At 37.3% G+C, this 13805-nt stretch overlaps 1 protein-coding gene across 5 annotated transcripts in view; it reads left to right on the top strand.

The window, feature by feature from the left end:
• The window catches only part of DIP2B (disco interacting protein 2 homolog B), a 306098-nt gene that overhangs the window by 227462 nt on the left and 64831 nt on the right, over positions 1-13805 (top strand). For all 5 annotated transcript variants that reach the window (XM_066257838.1, XM_066257837.1, XM_066257836.1 and 2 more), the window contains one exon: positions 11227-11307. In XM_066257838.1, coding sequence (XP_066113935.1) covers positions 11227-11307 — 81 coding nt within the window. The remainder of the gene's footprint in view (positions 1-11226; positions 11308-13805) is intronic.

The raw sequence follows: 13805 nt of genomic DNA, 5'->3' as shown, positions 1-13805 counted from the left end.
TTTAAAGATCTTGATAATATTTTATGTTGTATTTCCTACAAGAACAACTGCCTATTCAAAATTCTCAGATTTGGCCCTGGCCGGTGGTCTCAGTGGTAGAACATCAGCTCACCCAGCGTGTGGAAGTCCTGGGTTCGATTCCCGGTCAGGGCACACAGGAGAAGTGCCAGTCTGCTTCTCCACCCTTCCCCCTTTCCTTCCTCTCTATCTCTTACTTCTCCCACAGCCAAGGCTCCATTGGAGCAAAGTTGGCCTGGGCACTGAGGACGGCTCCATGGCCTCTGCCTCAGGTGCTAGAATGGCTCCAGCCACAAGGGAGCAATGCCCCAGATGGGCAGAGCATCGCCCCCTGGTGGGCATGCCAGGTAGATCCCAGTTGGGCACATGTGGGAGTCTGACTGCCTCCCCGCTTCTAACTTTGGGGTGGGGGGAATCTCAGATTTAGTACTAAACTACTAGGTCCACAGTAATAAAGAAATTTTGAAATCTTTAAATTAATTATAGTGAAGTAGAGTAAAAATCCTAACTAAAAAAGGAGAAAACTGTTGCTTTGGTTTTGCAAGTTTGTTTTTTATTTTAATTTATTGACTTTTTTTTTAAGAGAAGATGGGGGAGAGTGAGAGAACCACTGATTTGTTGTTCTAATTCATACAGTCATTAGTTGATTCTTGTATGTGCCCTGACCAGCGATTAAACTCACAACTTTGGCGGGTCGGAACAATGGTCTAACCACCTGGGAGACCTGGCCAGAGTTCAAATTAAAGCTTCTAATATTTTTCTTACGGGATTCTTATATATAAACCCTGAAGAGTTTTCCAACGTGATTAACAATTCACTAGGACAAAGACCTAGTAATAATGACTGACCAGATAATACAAATCTATTTCAAAATAAGCTGCTGGTGAGAAAAACTTTTTTTTTTAAAATTTTTAACAGTAAGAGCTAATTTTCCATTGTCCCCACTAATTAACTATTTGATTTGAGGCAAAAGAAACTTTTCATGTCTCACTTTCTCAACTGTAAAATGGAAATAAAGGTCCTGTTTCATAGGGTTGTCTTGAGAACTAACTGTAAAATGACTGGTCCTGTGCTGGCACATAGTAATTATTTATAAGTGTTAACTCTTGTTATAATTGTTTCATATGTGTGTGTGTGTGTGTGTGTGTGTGTATAAAGAAATCCTAAAAATTAAAGGGAAAAAACCCACCAATCAAATAGAGGAAATAAACAGGAGACAGGTATAGTCTATTTGTAAGAGAAATACAAATAACAAAGGAAAGAAATTTTATTCATATTACTAATAAGGAAATACAGTTGAAATAGTAGTGAGATATCTTTTTTGTATGTATCAGATTTGCAATGTTTGGAAAAATTGATAACGTATTGTATAATATGAGTTAGAGGATAAGAAATGCAGAAAATATATAGGGTCAAAAGTTGTTATTCAACCCTATATATTTTAGTCAATTTGGGCTGCTCTAACAAAATAGCATAGGTTGGGTGGCTTCTAAATGCCGGACATTGACTTCCACAGTCTGGAGGCTGGGTGCTCCAGAGTCAAGGTGCCAGCAGAGGTCTTGTTATTGGAGTAGTATAACTAATATAATAGTTTTGTAGGACAGCCTGTCAAAATTGACAAGATTAGTGATGTCAGAGAAATGGTGCCACAAGAAGTGATACCGATAAATCTCCCCAGAATTTCAACAAGATCTTCAACCAGAGACAGAAAAATCTATCCTTGGAGCCTCCAGAAGTCCTGCACTGAATGCAAAGTACTATCAACAAAACCACCCTCAGATGCCATTAAGGAAAAGGAAATAGAATATCATGAATAAAAAAGACAGAGAGGTAGCACAGTTAGATGAGGAAAAATCTATGGAGAAAAAATTTAATATATTGGAAATTGGAGCTAAATAACAGAGAATTTAAAATAGAAATCCTAAAAATACTCAGAGATATACAGGAAAACACAGAAAGGCAATTTAAGGAGCTCAGAAACCAACTCAACGAACACAAAGAATATATCACCAAGGAAATTGAAACTATAAAAACAAATCAAACAGAAATGAAAAACTCAATTCACGAGCTGAAAAACGAGGTAACAAGCTTAGCCAGGCCAGATAGAAGGTAGGATTAGTGAAATAGAAGACAAGCAACTTGAGGCACAACAGTGAGAAGAAGAAAGAGACTCAAAAATTTTAAAAATGAGAAAGCCTTACAGGAATTGTCTGACTACATCAAAAAGACTAACATAAGAATAATAGGTATATCAGAGGGAGAAGAGAGAGAAAATGGAGTGGAGAACATATTCAAACAAATAATAGATGAGAACTTCCCAAGCCTGTGGAAAGAACGAAAGCCTCAAATTCAAGAAGTAAACAGAACACTGAGTTTTCTTAACCCCAACAAACCTACTCCAAGGCACATCATAATGAAATTGGCACAAACCAACAACAAAGAAAAAATCTTCAAGGCAGCCAGGGAAAAGAAGAATACAACATATAAAGGAAGGCCTATTAGATTATCATTGGATTTCTTAACAGAAACTCTACAAGCTAGAAGAGAGTGGACCCCAATATTTAAAGTCCTGAAAGACAGGAACTTTCAGCCAAGAATACTATACCCATCAAAGCTATCCTTCAAGTATGAAGGAGAAATAAAAACATTCACAGATACAGAAAAGATGAGGGAATTTATCATCAGAAAACCCTACTCCAGGAATTACTAAAGGGGGTTTTCCAACTAGATACAAAGAACAAAACAAAACAAAACCACAAGTAAAAGCTCCACCAAGAACACAATAAAACCAAATTTAAACTGTGACAACAAAAACAAAAAAAAAGGGGAGAGGACAGAGATTAACAGTAGCAAATGACGATGGAGTGCAGAAATACTCAAAGATAGTGTACTACAATGAACAGGGTAGGAACCCTTTTTATTACATAATGGTAACCACCCTTGAAAAAACCACCACAGAAGCACATGACTTAAAAAAGATAGCAACAGAGGAAAGAAGTATGGAATACAACCAAACAAAAACAAAGGATAGAAAAACAAAAGAGAAGAATCAAACAAGACATGAAACTAACAGAAAGCAATGTATAAAATGGCAATACGGAACCTACAAGTGTCAATAACTACACTAAATATAAACGGATTAAACTCACCAATAAAAAGGCACAGAGTAGCAGAATGGATTAAAAAAGAAAATCCAACTGTATGCTGCCTACAAGAAACTCATCTAAGCAACAAGGATAAAAACAAATTCAAAGTGAAAGGCTGGAAAACAATACTCCAAGCAAATAACATCCACAAAAAAAAAGCAGGCGTAGCAATACTCATATCTGATAATGCTGACTAAAAGACAGCAAAAGTACTCAGAGACAAAAATGGTCATTTCATAATGATAAAAGGGACACTGAATCAAGAAGATATAACAATTCTTAATATATATGCACCAAACCAAGGAGCACCAAAATATATAAGACAGCTACTTATTGACCTTAAAACAAAAACTGACAAAAATACAATCATACTTGGAGACCTCAATATACCGCTTACGGCTCTAGATCGGTCATCCAAACAGAGAATCAATAAAGATATATTGGCCTTAAACAAAACACTAGAGCACCTGGATATGATAGACATCTACAGGACATTTCATCCCAAAGTGAGAGAGTATACATTTTTCTCCAGTGTACATGGATCATTCTCAAGAACTGACCATATGTTGGGCCACAAAAATAACATCAACAAATTCAGAAAAATCGAAGTTGTACCAAGCATATTTTCTGATCATAAAGCCTTGAAACTAGAATTCAACTGCAAAAAAGAGGGAAAAAAACCCACAAAAATATGAAAACTAAACAACATACTTTTAAAAAATGAATGGGTCAAAGAAGAAATAAGTGCAGAGATCAAAAGATATATACAGACAAATGAAAATGACAGTACAACATATTAGAATCTATGGGATGCAGCAAAAGCAATGATAAGATGGAAGTTCATATCACTTCAGGCCTATATGAATAAACAGGAGAGAGCCCAAGTGAACCACTTAACTTCACACCTTAAGGAACTAGAAAAAGAACAAAGACAACCCAAAACCAGCCAAAGAAAGGAGATAATAAAAATCAGAGCAGAGGCCTGACCTGTGGTGGTGCAGTGGATAAAGATTCAACCTGGAAATGCTGAGGTCGCCGGTTCGAAACCCTGGGCTTGCCTGGTCAAGGCACATATGGGAGTGGATGCTTCCAGCTCCTCCCCTCGTTCTCTCTCTCTGTCTTTCCCTCTCCTCTCTAAAATGAAGTTAAAAAATCAGAAATAAATGAAATAGAGAACAGAAAAACTATAGAAAAAATTAAAAGAACAAGGAGCTGGTTCTTTGAAAAGATCAACAAAATTGACAAACCCTTGGCAAGACTTACCAAAGAAAAAAGAGAAAGGACTCATATAAACAAAATCCAAAATGAAAGAGGAGAAATCACCACGGATATAAATATACAAAGAATTATTGTAGAATACTATTAAAACTATATGCCACTAAATTCAACAATCTAGAAGAAATGGATAAATTCCTAGAACAATACAACCTTCCTAGACTGAGTCAAGAAGAAGCAGAAAGTCTAAACAGACCAATTAGTAGGGAAGAAATAGAAAAGACTATTAAAAACCTCCCCCAAAATAAAATCCAGGCCCGGACTGTTATACTAGTGAATTCTATCAAACATTCAAAGAAGACTTGATTCCTATGCTACTCAAAGTCTTCCAGAAAATTGAAGAAGCAATACTTCCAAACACATTTTATGAGGCCAACATAACCCTCATACCAAAACCAGGCAAGGATGGCACAAAAAAAGAAAACTACAGACCAATATCTCTAATGAATACAGATGCTAAAATACTAAACAAAATACTAGCAAATTGAATACAACAACATATTAAAAAAATAATACATCATGATCAAGTGGGATTCATCCCAGAATCTCAAGGATGGTTCAACATACGTAAAACGGTTAACATAATAGACCATATCAAAAAACAAAGAACAAGAACCACATGATCTTATCAATAGACGCAGAAAAGGCTTTCGATAAAATACAACACAATTTTATGTTTAAGACTCTCAACAAAATGGGTATAGAAGGAAAATATCTCAACATGATAAAGGCCATATATGATAAACCATCAGCTAACATCATATTAAATGGCACAAAACTGAAGGCTTTCCCCCTTAAATCAGGAACGAGACAGGGTTGTCCACTCTCTCCACTCTTATTTAATGTGGTACTAGAGGTTCTAGCCAGAGCAATCAGACAAGACAAAGAAATAAAAGGCATCCATATCGGAAAAGAAGAAGTAAAGGTATCACTTTTTGCAGATGATATGATCCTATACATTGAAAACCCCAAAGAATCTACAAAAAGACTACTAGAAACAATAAGCCAATACAGTAAGGTCGCAGGATACAAATTTAACATACAAAAGTTCATAGCCTTTCTATATGCCAACAATGAAACATTTGAGAACGAACTCAAAAAAATAATCTCCTTCACGATTGCAACAAAAAAAATAAAATACCTAAGAATAAACATAACAAAGAATGTAAAGGACCTATATATAATGAAAACTACAAAGCATTGTTAAGGGAAATCGAAAAAGATACAATCAGATGGAAGAATATTCCTTTTTTTTGGATAGGAAGAATAGATATAATCAAAATGGCCATATTACCCAAAGCAATATACAAATTGAATGCAATTCCCATCAAAATTCCAATGACATTTTTTTTTAATTTTTTTAAAATTTTATTTATTTATTTTTACAGGGACAGAGAGAGAGTCAGAGAGAGGGATAGATAGGGACAGACAGGCAGGAACGGAGAGAGATGAGAAGTATCAATCATCAGTTTTTCGTTGGGACTCCTTAGTTGTTCATTGATTGCTTTCTCATATGTGCCTTGACCGTGGGCCTTCAGCAGACCAAGTAACTTGCTCGAGCCAGCGACCTTGGGTCCAAGCTGGTGAGCTTTTTTTGGCTCAAGCCAGATGAGCCCGCGCTCAAGCTGGCAACCTCTGGGTCTTGAACTTGGATCCTTCCACATCCCAGTCTGACGTTCTATTCACTGCGCCACCACCTGGTCAGGCTCAAATGACATATTTTAAAGAAATGGAACAAAAAATCATCAGATTTATATGGAATTTTAAAAAACCTCGAATAGCCAAAGCAATCCTAAAGAAAAAGAACGAAGCTGGGGGCATTACAATATCTGACTTTAAACTATATTATAGAGCCACGACAATCAAAACAGCAGAAAAATAGACACTCAGACCAATGGAACAGAATAGAAAGTCCAGAAATAAAACCACATGTATATGGTCAAATAATTTTTGATAAAGGGGCCAACAACACGCAATGGAAAAAAGAAATCCTCTTCAGCAAATGGTGCTGGGAAAACTGGAAAGCTACATGCAAAAGAATGAAACTCAACTACAGTTTGTCCCTTTGTACTAAAATTAATTCAAAATGGATCAAAGACCTAAATATAAGACCTGAAACAATAAAGTACATATAAGAAGACATAGGTTCTAAACTCATGGACCTTGGTTTTAAAGAACATTTTATGAATTTGACTCCAAAGGCAAGGGAAGTGAAGGCAAAAATAAATGAATGGGATTACATCAGACTAAGAAGTTTTTGCTCAGCAAGAGAAACTAACAACAAAATAAACAGCCAACTAAATGGGAAACGATATTTTCAAACAACAGCTCAGATAAGGGCCTAATATCCAAAATATATAAAGAACTCATAAAACTCAACAATAAACAAACAATCCAATAAAAATATGGGAAGAGGACATGAACAGCCACTTCTCCCAGGAAGAAATACAAATGGCCAACAGATATATGAAAAGATGCTCATCTTCGTTAGTTATTAGAGAAATGCAAATCAAAACTGCAATGAGATACCACCTCACACCTGTTACATTAGCTATTATTAACAAGACAGGTAATAGCAAATGTTGGAGAGGCTGCGGAGAAAAAGGAACCCTCATTCACTGTTGGTGGGAATGTAAAGTAGTACAACCATTATGGAAGAAAGTATGGTGGTTCCTCAAAAAACTGAAAATAGAACTACCTTATGACCCAGCAATTTCTCTACTGGGTATATACCCCAAAAACTCAGAGACATTGATATGTAAAGACACATGCAGCCCCATGTTCACTGCAGCATTGTTCACAGTGGCCAAGACATGGAAACAACCAAAAAGCCCTTCAATAGAAGACTGGATAAAGAAGATGTGGCACATATACACTATAGAATACTACTCAGCCATAAGAAATGATGACATCGGATCATTTACAACAAAATGGTGGAATCTTGATAACATTATACAGAGTGAAATAAGTAAATCAGAAAAAAACAGGAACTGCATTATTCCATATGTAGCTGGGGCATAAAAACGAGACTAAGAGACATTGACAGGAGTGTGGTGGTGGTGGTGGGGGGGATGGGAAGGGGGAGGGGCACAAAGAAAACTAGATAGAAGGTGACGGAGGACAATCTGACTTTGGGTGATAGGTATGCAACATAATCGATTGACAAGATAACCTGGACGTTTTCTTTGAACATATGTACCCTGATTTATTGATGTCACCCCAGTAAAATTGATAATAAAAAAATTGACAAGATTAATGCTTTTTATACAATTGCACAAAAATATGTATAGGAGTATTCTATAAAGCACTGTTTGTAACAGTGAAAAATTAGAATGATCCACACAGCCAGAAAGACTGGTTATTTTCTAATAGCTACTAATTTCTACTAGTTTCCTGAGTACTGACTCTAGGCCAGGCACTGTTCTTATGTCTGAAAATCTGTTTCTATTCCCTTAATCTTTACCCCAAGCTTGTATGTGAAAGTCTTTGGGAGTTTCATTTTATGACAACAGAAACAGAGGTTTAAAGAAGTCTAGGAAGTTGCCCAAGGTCCACATTATTAGTAAGTGGCATAGCCAGAAATAGAACATACATTTTACATGAAGGGCTTTGCTATCCTAGCCTCCATTCATAGCAGTATGTTTCAACCACTGGTCTGCTAGAAATTTCATGCTGGTCTTCAAAAGAATTAATCACCCTGATGCTGAAGATTATAGACCCAGTGATCTTAGTTGAATTCATTTATGCTCAGGGTAATTGCCACTTACCAGCCTGTATCATCGATGAAAATATTATTGAGGTTGTTTTATATATCTTTGACTTGTGGGCTCATTCGAATAACATTTTGCACTGTGCAAACATTTAGAAGTCATAAGCAATAGACAAAAAGCATCCAGACAAACTTACATAGTATTCAGTGCTACATAGAATGCTACATAGGCCCTGGCCGGTTGGCTCAGTGGTGGAGCGTCGGCCTGGCGTGCGGAAGTCCCGGGTTCGATTCCCGGCCAGGGCACACAGGAGAGGTGCCCATCTGCTTCTCCACCCCTCTCCCTCTCCTTCCTCTCTGTCTCTCTCTTCCCCTCCCGCGGCGAGGCTCTGTTGGAGCAAAGATGGCCCGGGCGCTGGGGATGGCTCCTTGGCCTCTGCCCCAGGCGCTAGAGTTGCTCTGGTCGCAAGGACGCGATGCCCCAGAGGGGCAGAGCATCGCCCCCTGGTGGGCGTGCCAGGTGGATCCCGGTCGGGCACATGCGGGAGTCTGTCTGACTGTCTCTCCCCGTTTTCAGTTTAGAAAAGATACAAAAAAAAAAAAAAAAAAGAATGCTACATAGATGTAGAAATGTTTTCACTTTTCCAAGATTTTTTTTGTTTGTTTTACAAGTGAGAGTAGGGGAGATAGAGACTCCCGCATGTGCCCCAACCACGATCCACCCTGCAACCCCTATCTGGGGCTGATGCTCTGCCCATCTGGGGCCATGCTTGCTACTGAGCTATTTTTTAGCACCTGAGGTAGAGGCTCCAGGGAGCCATCCTCAGTGCCTGGGACCAATGCCCTCTAACCAATCGAGCCATGGCTGCAGGAGGGGAAGAGAGACAGAGAGAAAGAGAGGGTTCGATAAGCAGATGGTTGCTTCTCCTGTGTGCCCTGACTGGGAATCAAACCTGGGATATCCACATGCTGGGCCGACACTCTACCACTGAACCAACCTGCCAAGACTTTTTGATTGCTGTAGACATCAACTAGAAATTCATATTTAATATAATAAGGCAACATCTAAGAGCATTAATTCAAACTTTGACCACTATTACCCTGAAAATGAGGATCCCCTAAAGGTAACATCAGTTCAATAACCCATTCATGGGAGATATCAACTCCTGCTTTCTTAATCATTGTGAATAAAAATACTGATAGATTTATTTTCTGATGTCACTTTGGTGTCCAAATGTAAAATACAATCATTGTCACAATTTTGGATATCACTGGAAAAAAATATCCATCTGTTAGATATAAAACTATTAAATTTTTAATCATATTTTCTACTACCTACTTGTGTGAGATGACTTTTTTCACCCTATCACTAATAAAAACTAAACAGAGAAACTGAATGGAAGTCCATGCAGCACTTCATCTCTTGGAAACAAAACTGCAGCCTCGGTTATCAAGTATTGCAAAGAAGCAACAGCAGATTTTGCACTAGCTTTTCTTGAATTAAATATTGCTTTCTAAAAATTTCAGTTGTATTCTATTAAAATTTTTTTTTACTGTTTGGTTAATTTTGAGAATTTTCATTATACAGTATTATAATTAAAAGGTAATGCATAATATACTAATAATGGTTTTTACTTCTTCCTTAGCAGCCCTTGAAATAATTCTCCTATTGTCATTGGTCTCCAACGATAACAAGATTGAAAACCACTGTTATAGAACTATTGTACAAAAGGAGATAGACTATTACCAACTTGTATAGTATGCAAGATATAGTACTTGAAAAGGCAAATTGCAAAGTAATATATATAAATTTTTCTTAAAAAAAATTTTTTTACTTATTGATTTTAGAGGGAGTAGAGAGAGAGAGAGAGAGAGAGAGAAAGAAACATCAATTTGTTCCTATATGTGCCCCACCTGGGGATAGAACTGGAGGCCTTTGCATATTGAAATGATGCTCTAACCAACTGAGCTATCCAGTCTGGGCAAAAATACATTTTTAATATGCTAATGTATGTATCTTTAAAAAGCCCAAAGAGATAAACAAGAAACTGTAAATGATTGTTATCTCTTAAAGAGTGTAGGATTTCTTTATTTACTATGTATATAATTTTAGTATATATTACTTGTATATAATTTTTTAAAGACAAAGACAAAAAATCAAATACTTTTTTTTTACAAGAGAACATACAAAATTTAATACATAACATATATGTGGAAGAGTCAGATATCCCACATGCATGAGAGGTTCTCAAATATATTTTTAATTTTCTATTTATTTTTTTATTTTTTTATTTTTATTTTTTTTTACAGAGAGAAAGTCAGAGAGAGGGATAGACAGGGACAGACAGGCAGGAACGGAGAGATGAGAAGCATCAATCATTAGTTTTTCGTTGAGCATTGCGACACTTTAGTTGTTCGATTGCTTTCTCATATGTGCCTTGACCGCGGGCCTTCAGCAAACTGAGTAACCCCTTGCTTGAGCCAGCGACCTTGGGTCCAAGCTGGTGAGCTTTTGTTCAAACCAGATGAGCCCGTGCTCAAGCTGGCAACCTCGGGGTCTCGAACCTGGGTCCTCAGCATTCCAGTCCAATGCTCTATCCACTGCGCCACTGCCTGGTCAGGCGAACTTTCTATTTATTGATTTGAGAGAGAAGAAGATAGAGAGAAAAAAACCCCATAGATATGTTGTTCTACTTACTTATGCATTCATTGATTGATTCTTGTATGTGCCCTAATCAGGGATTGAACCTACAACCTTGGCATATTGGGATGATGCTCTAACCAACTGAGCTAACCTGCCAGGGCTCAAATATATATTTTTAAAATATTTCATTGATTTGAGTGGGGAGGGGGGAAAGAGAGAGAGACAGAAAGAGAGAGAGAAGCATCAACTTGTTGTTCTACTTAGTTGTGCACTCATTTGTTTCTTCTTGTGTATCTCCTGACCGGAGATTGAACCTGCGACCTCAGCATGCCATCATGACACTCTACCCACCGAGCCACCTAGCTGGGCCTCAAATACGTTTTTAAAGAAAAAAAAAAATCAAATTGTACTTTCTTTTTTTTTCTGTCTTTTAGGTGATTCCAGTGAATTCTGCAGGCTCTCCTGTTGGGGACATGCCATTCATCCGGTCAGGATTGCTTGGGTTTGTAGGGCCAGTAAGTGATGCTTTCATGTTTGTTTTGGTGCATCTTATTTAAATATTTGAACTTTGGTTCATAGAACAGTACAACTTCTGATTAGTCCAAGAGTGTTTATAGGGCTGCTTAACTTACATTTAGAGCAGTTCCTATAAGAATGTCATAAATGAGTTCATGTTCATTGCTTCTGTTATCCAAGTTCATTTGACTCCTCCAAACTGAGACAGTTTTTATTTTCAGAACTCTTCACTTATTCTTGCTACCTTTCTTTGATTTGATTAATATGTTTCAATATATTGGAAGTGTGCTGAAAAAGTTTCCTTTAATAGCAAAGGGAGGACGCACTCTCCCTCTTGGGAGCATGCCCACACCTTTCTTCTTTCCCAGGCATGCATCTCCTAAACTGTAAGGAACCCCATGAGACTTGTAACCAGGGGACCAGTGAGCTCTCTGAACCTGTCTCCAAGGCCCTTTTTTTCTGATTTTCTAGTGAGCTGACACCAGCCTTTTTTTGGCTTATTTCTTTCCTGTAAAATTTCTAGAGCCCCTGTTTTTAACTTCAGAAAAAAAAAAAAAAAAAAAATTTCTAGAGCCAAAACAGCCCCGCCCGCCCAGGCTCTCTCTCGTTGTTTCTTCTATCCTAAACCCTTCTTTGTTTCATTGTCCCCAGCTTTAATAAATGTACTCTCAAAATTAAAAAAAAATAGCAAAGGGAAACCATAAGAAATAGTTTGTAAAGCATTTTCATACATATTATCACCAATACAACTTGTATGATAGTAAATTCTTTGAATGAAAGCAGTTTGTTTTCCAGCAAATGGTATTTATAGTCACTGAGTTTATAGACAATTAGGGACACAAAACCTGTTTTCAAAGAGCTCGTTGCCAGCTTCATGAGCCAACTGGGAAGGCATAGAGCTGGGTCATGATGGGCTTTGCCTGACATAATGGGAAGTTTGGATTTTATTTTATAAGTAATAGGTAATTATTATCATAGTTAGGCCCATGTACCTCCATCCATCTCTGATTACTTCCTTACCCACTCTTCTCTTCTTAATGGTTAAGTTATATGAGAAAAGATCTAATTTTGTTATCTTTCTCAACATTTATGGAGGGTGGTGGGGACATGGACACACTTCTAAGAGAATCACTCTCCTAGAAAGAGAAGTCCACACCTGTTTTCTTGACTTCCTCACTCAGCACCAAGAAATTCTTTTGGCTTACCACTCCACTACTGATGTCCAGGGTGGAGCTCCAGCCATCACATCTGCATTCTAGGGAAGTAGACAGAGGAAAGGGTGCAGTACTACAGTCTCTTAAGGAAGATTCCCTGAAGCTTCTGAGCAGCACTTCCACTTACATCTTTCTGTTCTGACCCAGTCACATGGCCCACCTGGCTGCAAGGGAGATGAAATGCTGTCCTTATTTTGGTCAGCCATGCACAGCTAAAAATTCTATTACTGGGAAAGAAATGGAGAAACAGACATGGGAGACTAGCAGTGACTCTCATTCTCTTTATTTATTTCCAGCATAGCATTTTTCACAGTGTGTTGGAAATGACTAGTTCTCTTTTGTCTTTAGCTCACACATTGTGTGGCACTGCATCACACTCAGTAAGTCAGTGAGTGACACTCACATGGAGATGATTACGAGGTAATGAATACAGATGAATGGTACAAGAAACTTAGGACTTCTGTGATGAATAGAAAAAGTTAACTTATTGCAAGTGGGCCTGGGAGACTTATTGATAATAATTATATTAAATAATAAATAAAATAATTTATACAGTGATGCTTTTAGAGCATTAACAGCATACTTTTCTGTGGCTCTTATTTTACTGGAAACAAGAGGCTCCTACAGCCTTCCTTTGACCTTTTTTTATTAGTCTATTTGTGATCTTGCCAGATAGAAAGAGCATTGCCCTTTTTTTTCAAGCATAAATATGTTTAATTTATAATAGTGAAAATTGAATATAACCTAAATGAAAAAACATAAATTGAAGTATATCTAGTAAGTAGATCATGCAGGTGTGAATTAATTATACTATATAATAGCATGGAAATGCATATTGTATTTGTTAAATTTGAAAAAGATATTAAAATATACGTACAAAATGCAACATAATATAAACAATATAATGTAAAGATATTATGGAGAACAGACTGAAAGGAAATATATACAAAAATATAATTAAGGCATAAGCATTACTCTTATAAACCTGAAACAGTTATTCTCACATTAAAACAGTTTTATCTCTACCTGACCTGTGGTGGCGCAATGGATAAAGCGTTGACCTGGAAATGCTGAGGTCGCTGGTTCGAAACCCTGGGCTTGCCTGGTCAAGGCACATATGGGAGTTGATGCTTCCAGCTCCTCCCCCCTTCTCTTTCTGTCTCTCTCTCCTTTCTCTCCCTCTCTCTCTCTCTCTCCCTCTCTCTGTCATCTCTAAAAATGAATAAATAAAATTAAATTAAAAATTAAAAAAAACCAGTTTTATCTCTTCCTAATTACAGTAA

This window comes from Saccopteryx bilineata, chromosome 2 (genome assembly GCF_036850765.1).
Source record: "Saccopteryx bilineata isolate mSacBil1 chromosome 2, mSacBil1_pri_phased_curated, whole genome shotgun sequence".
NCBI lineage: Eukaryota > Metazoa > Chordata > Mammalia > Chiroptera > Emballonuridae > Saccopteryx > Saccopteryx bilineata.
Note: the sequence above shows the minus strand (reverse complement) of the source record. Positions and strands in the feature narration are given on the sequence as shown.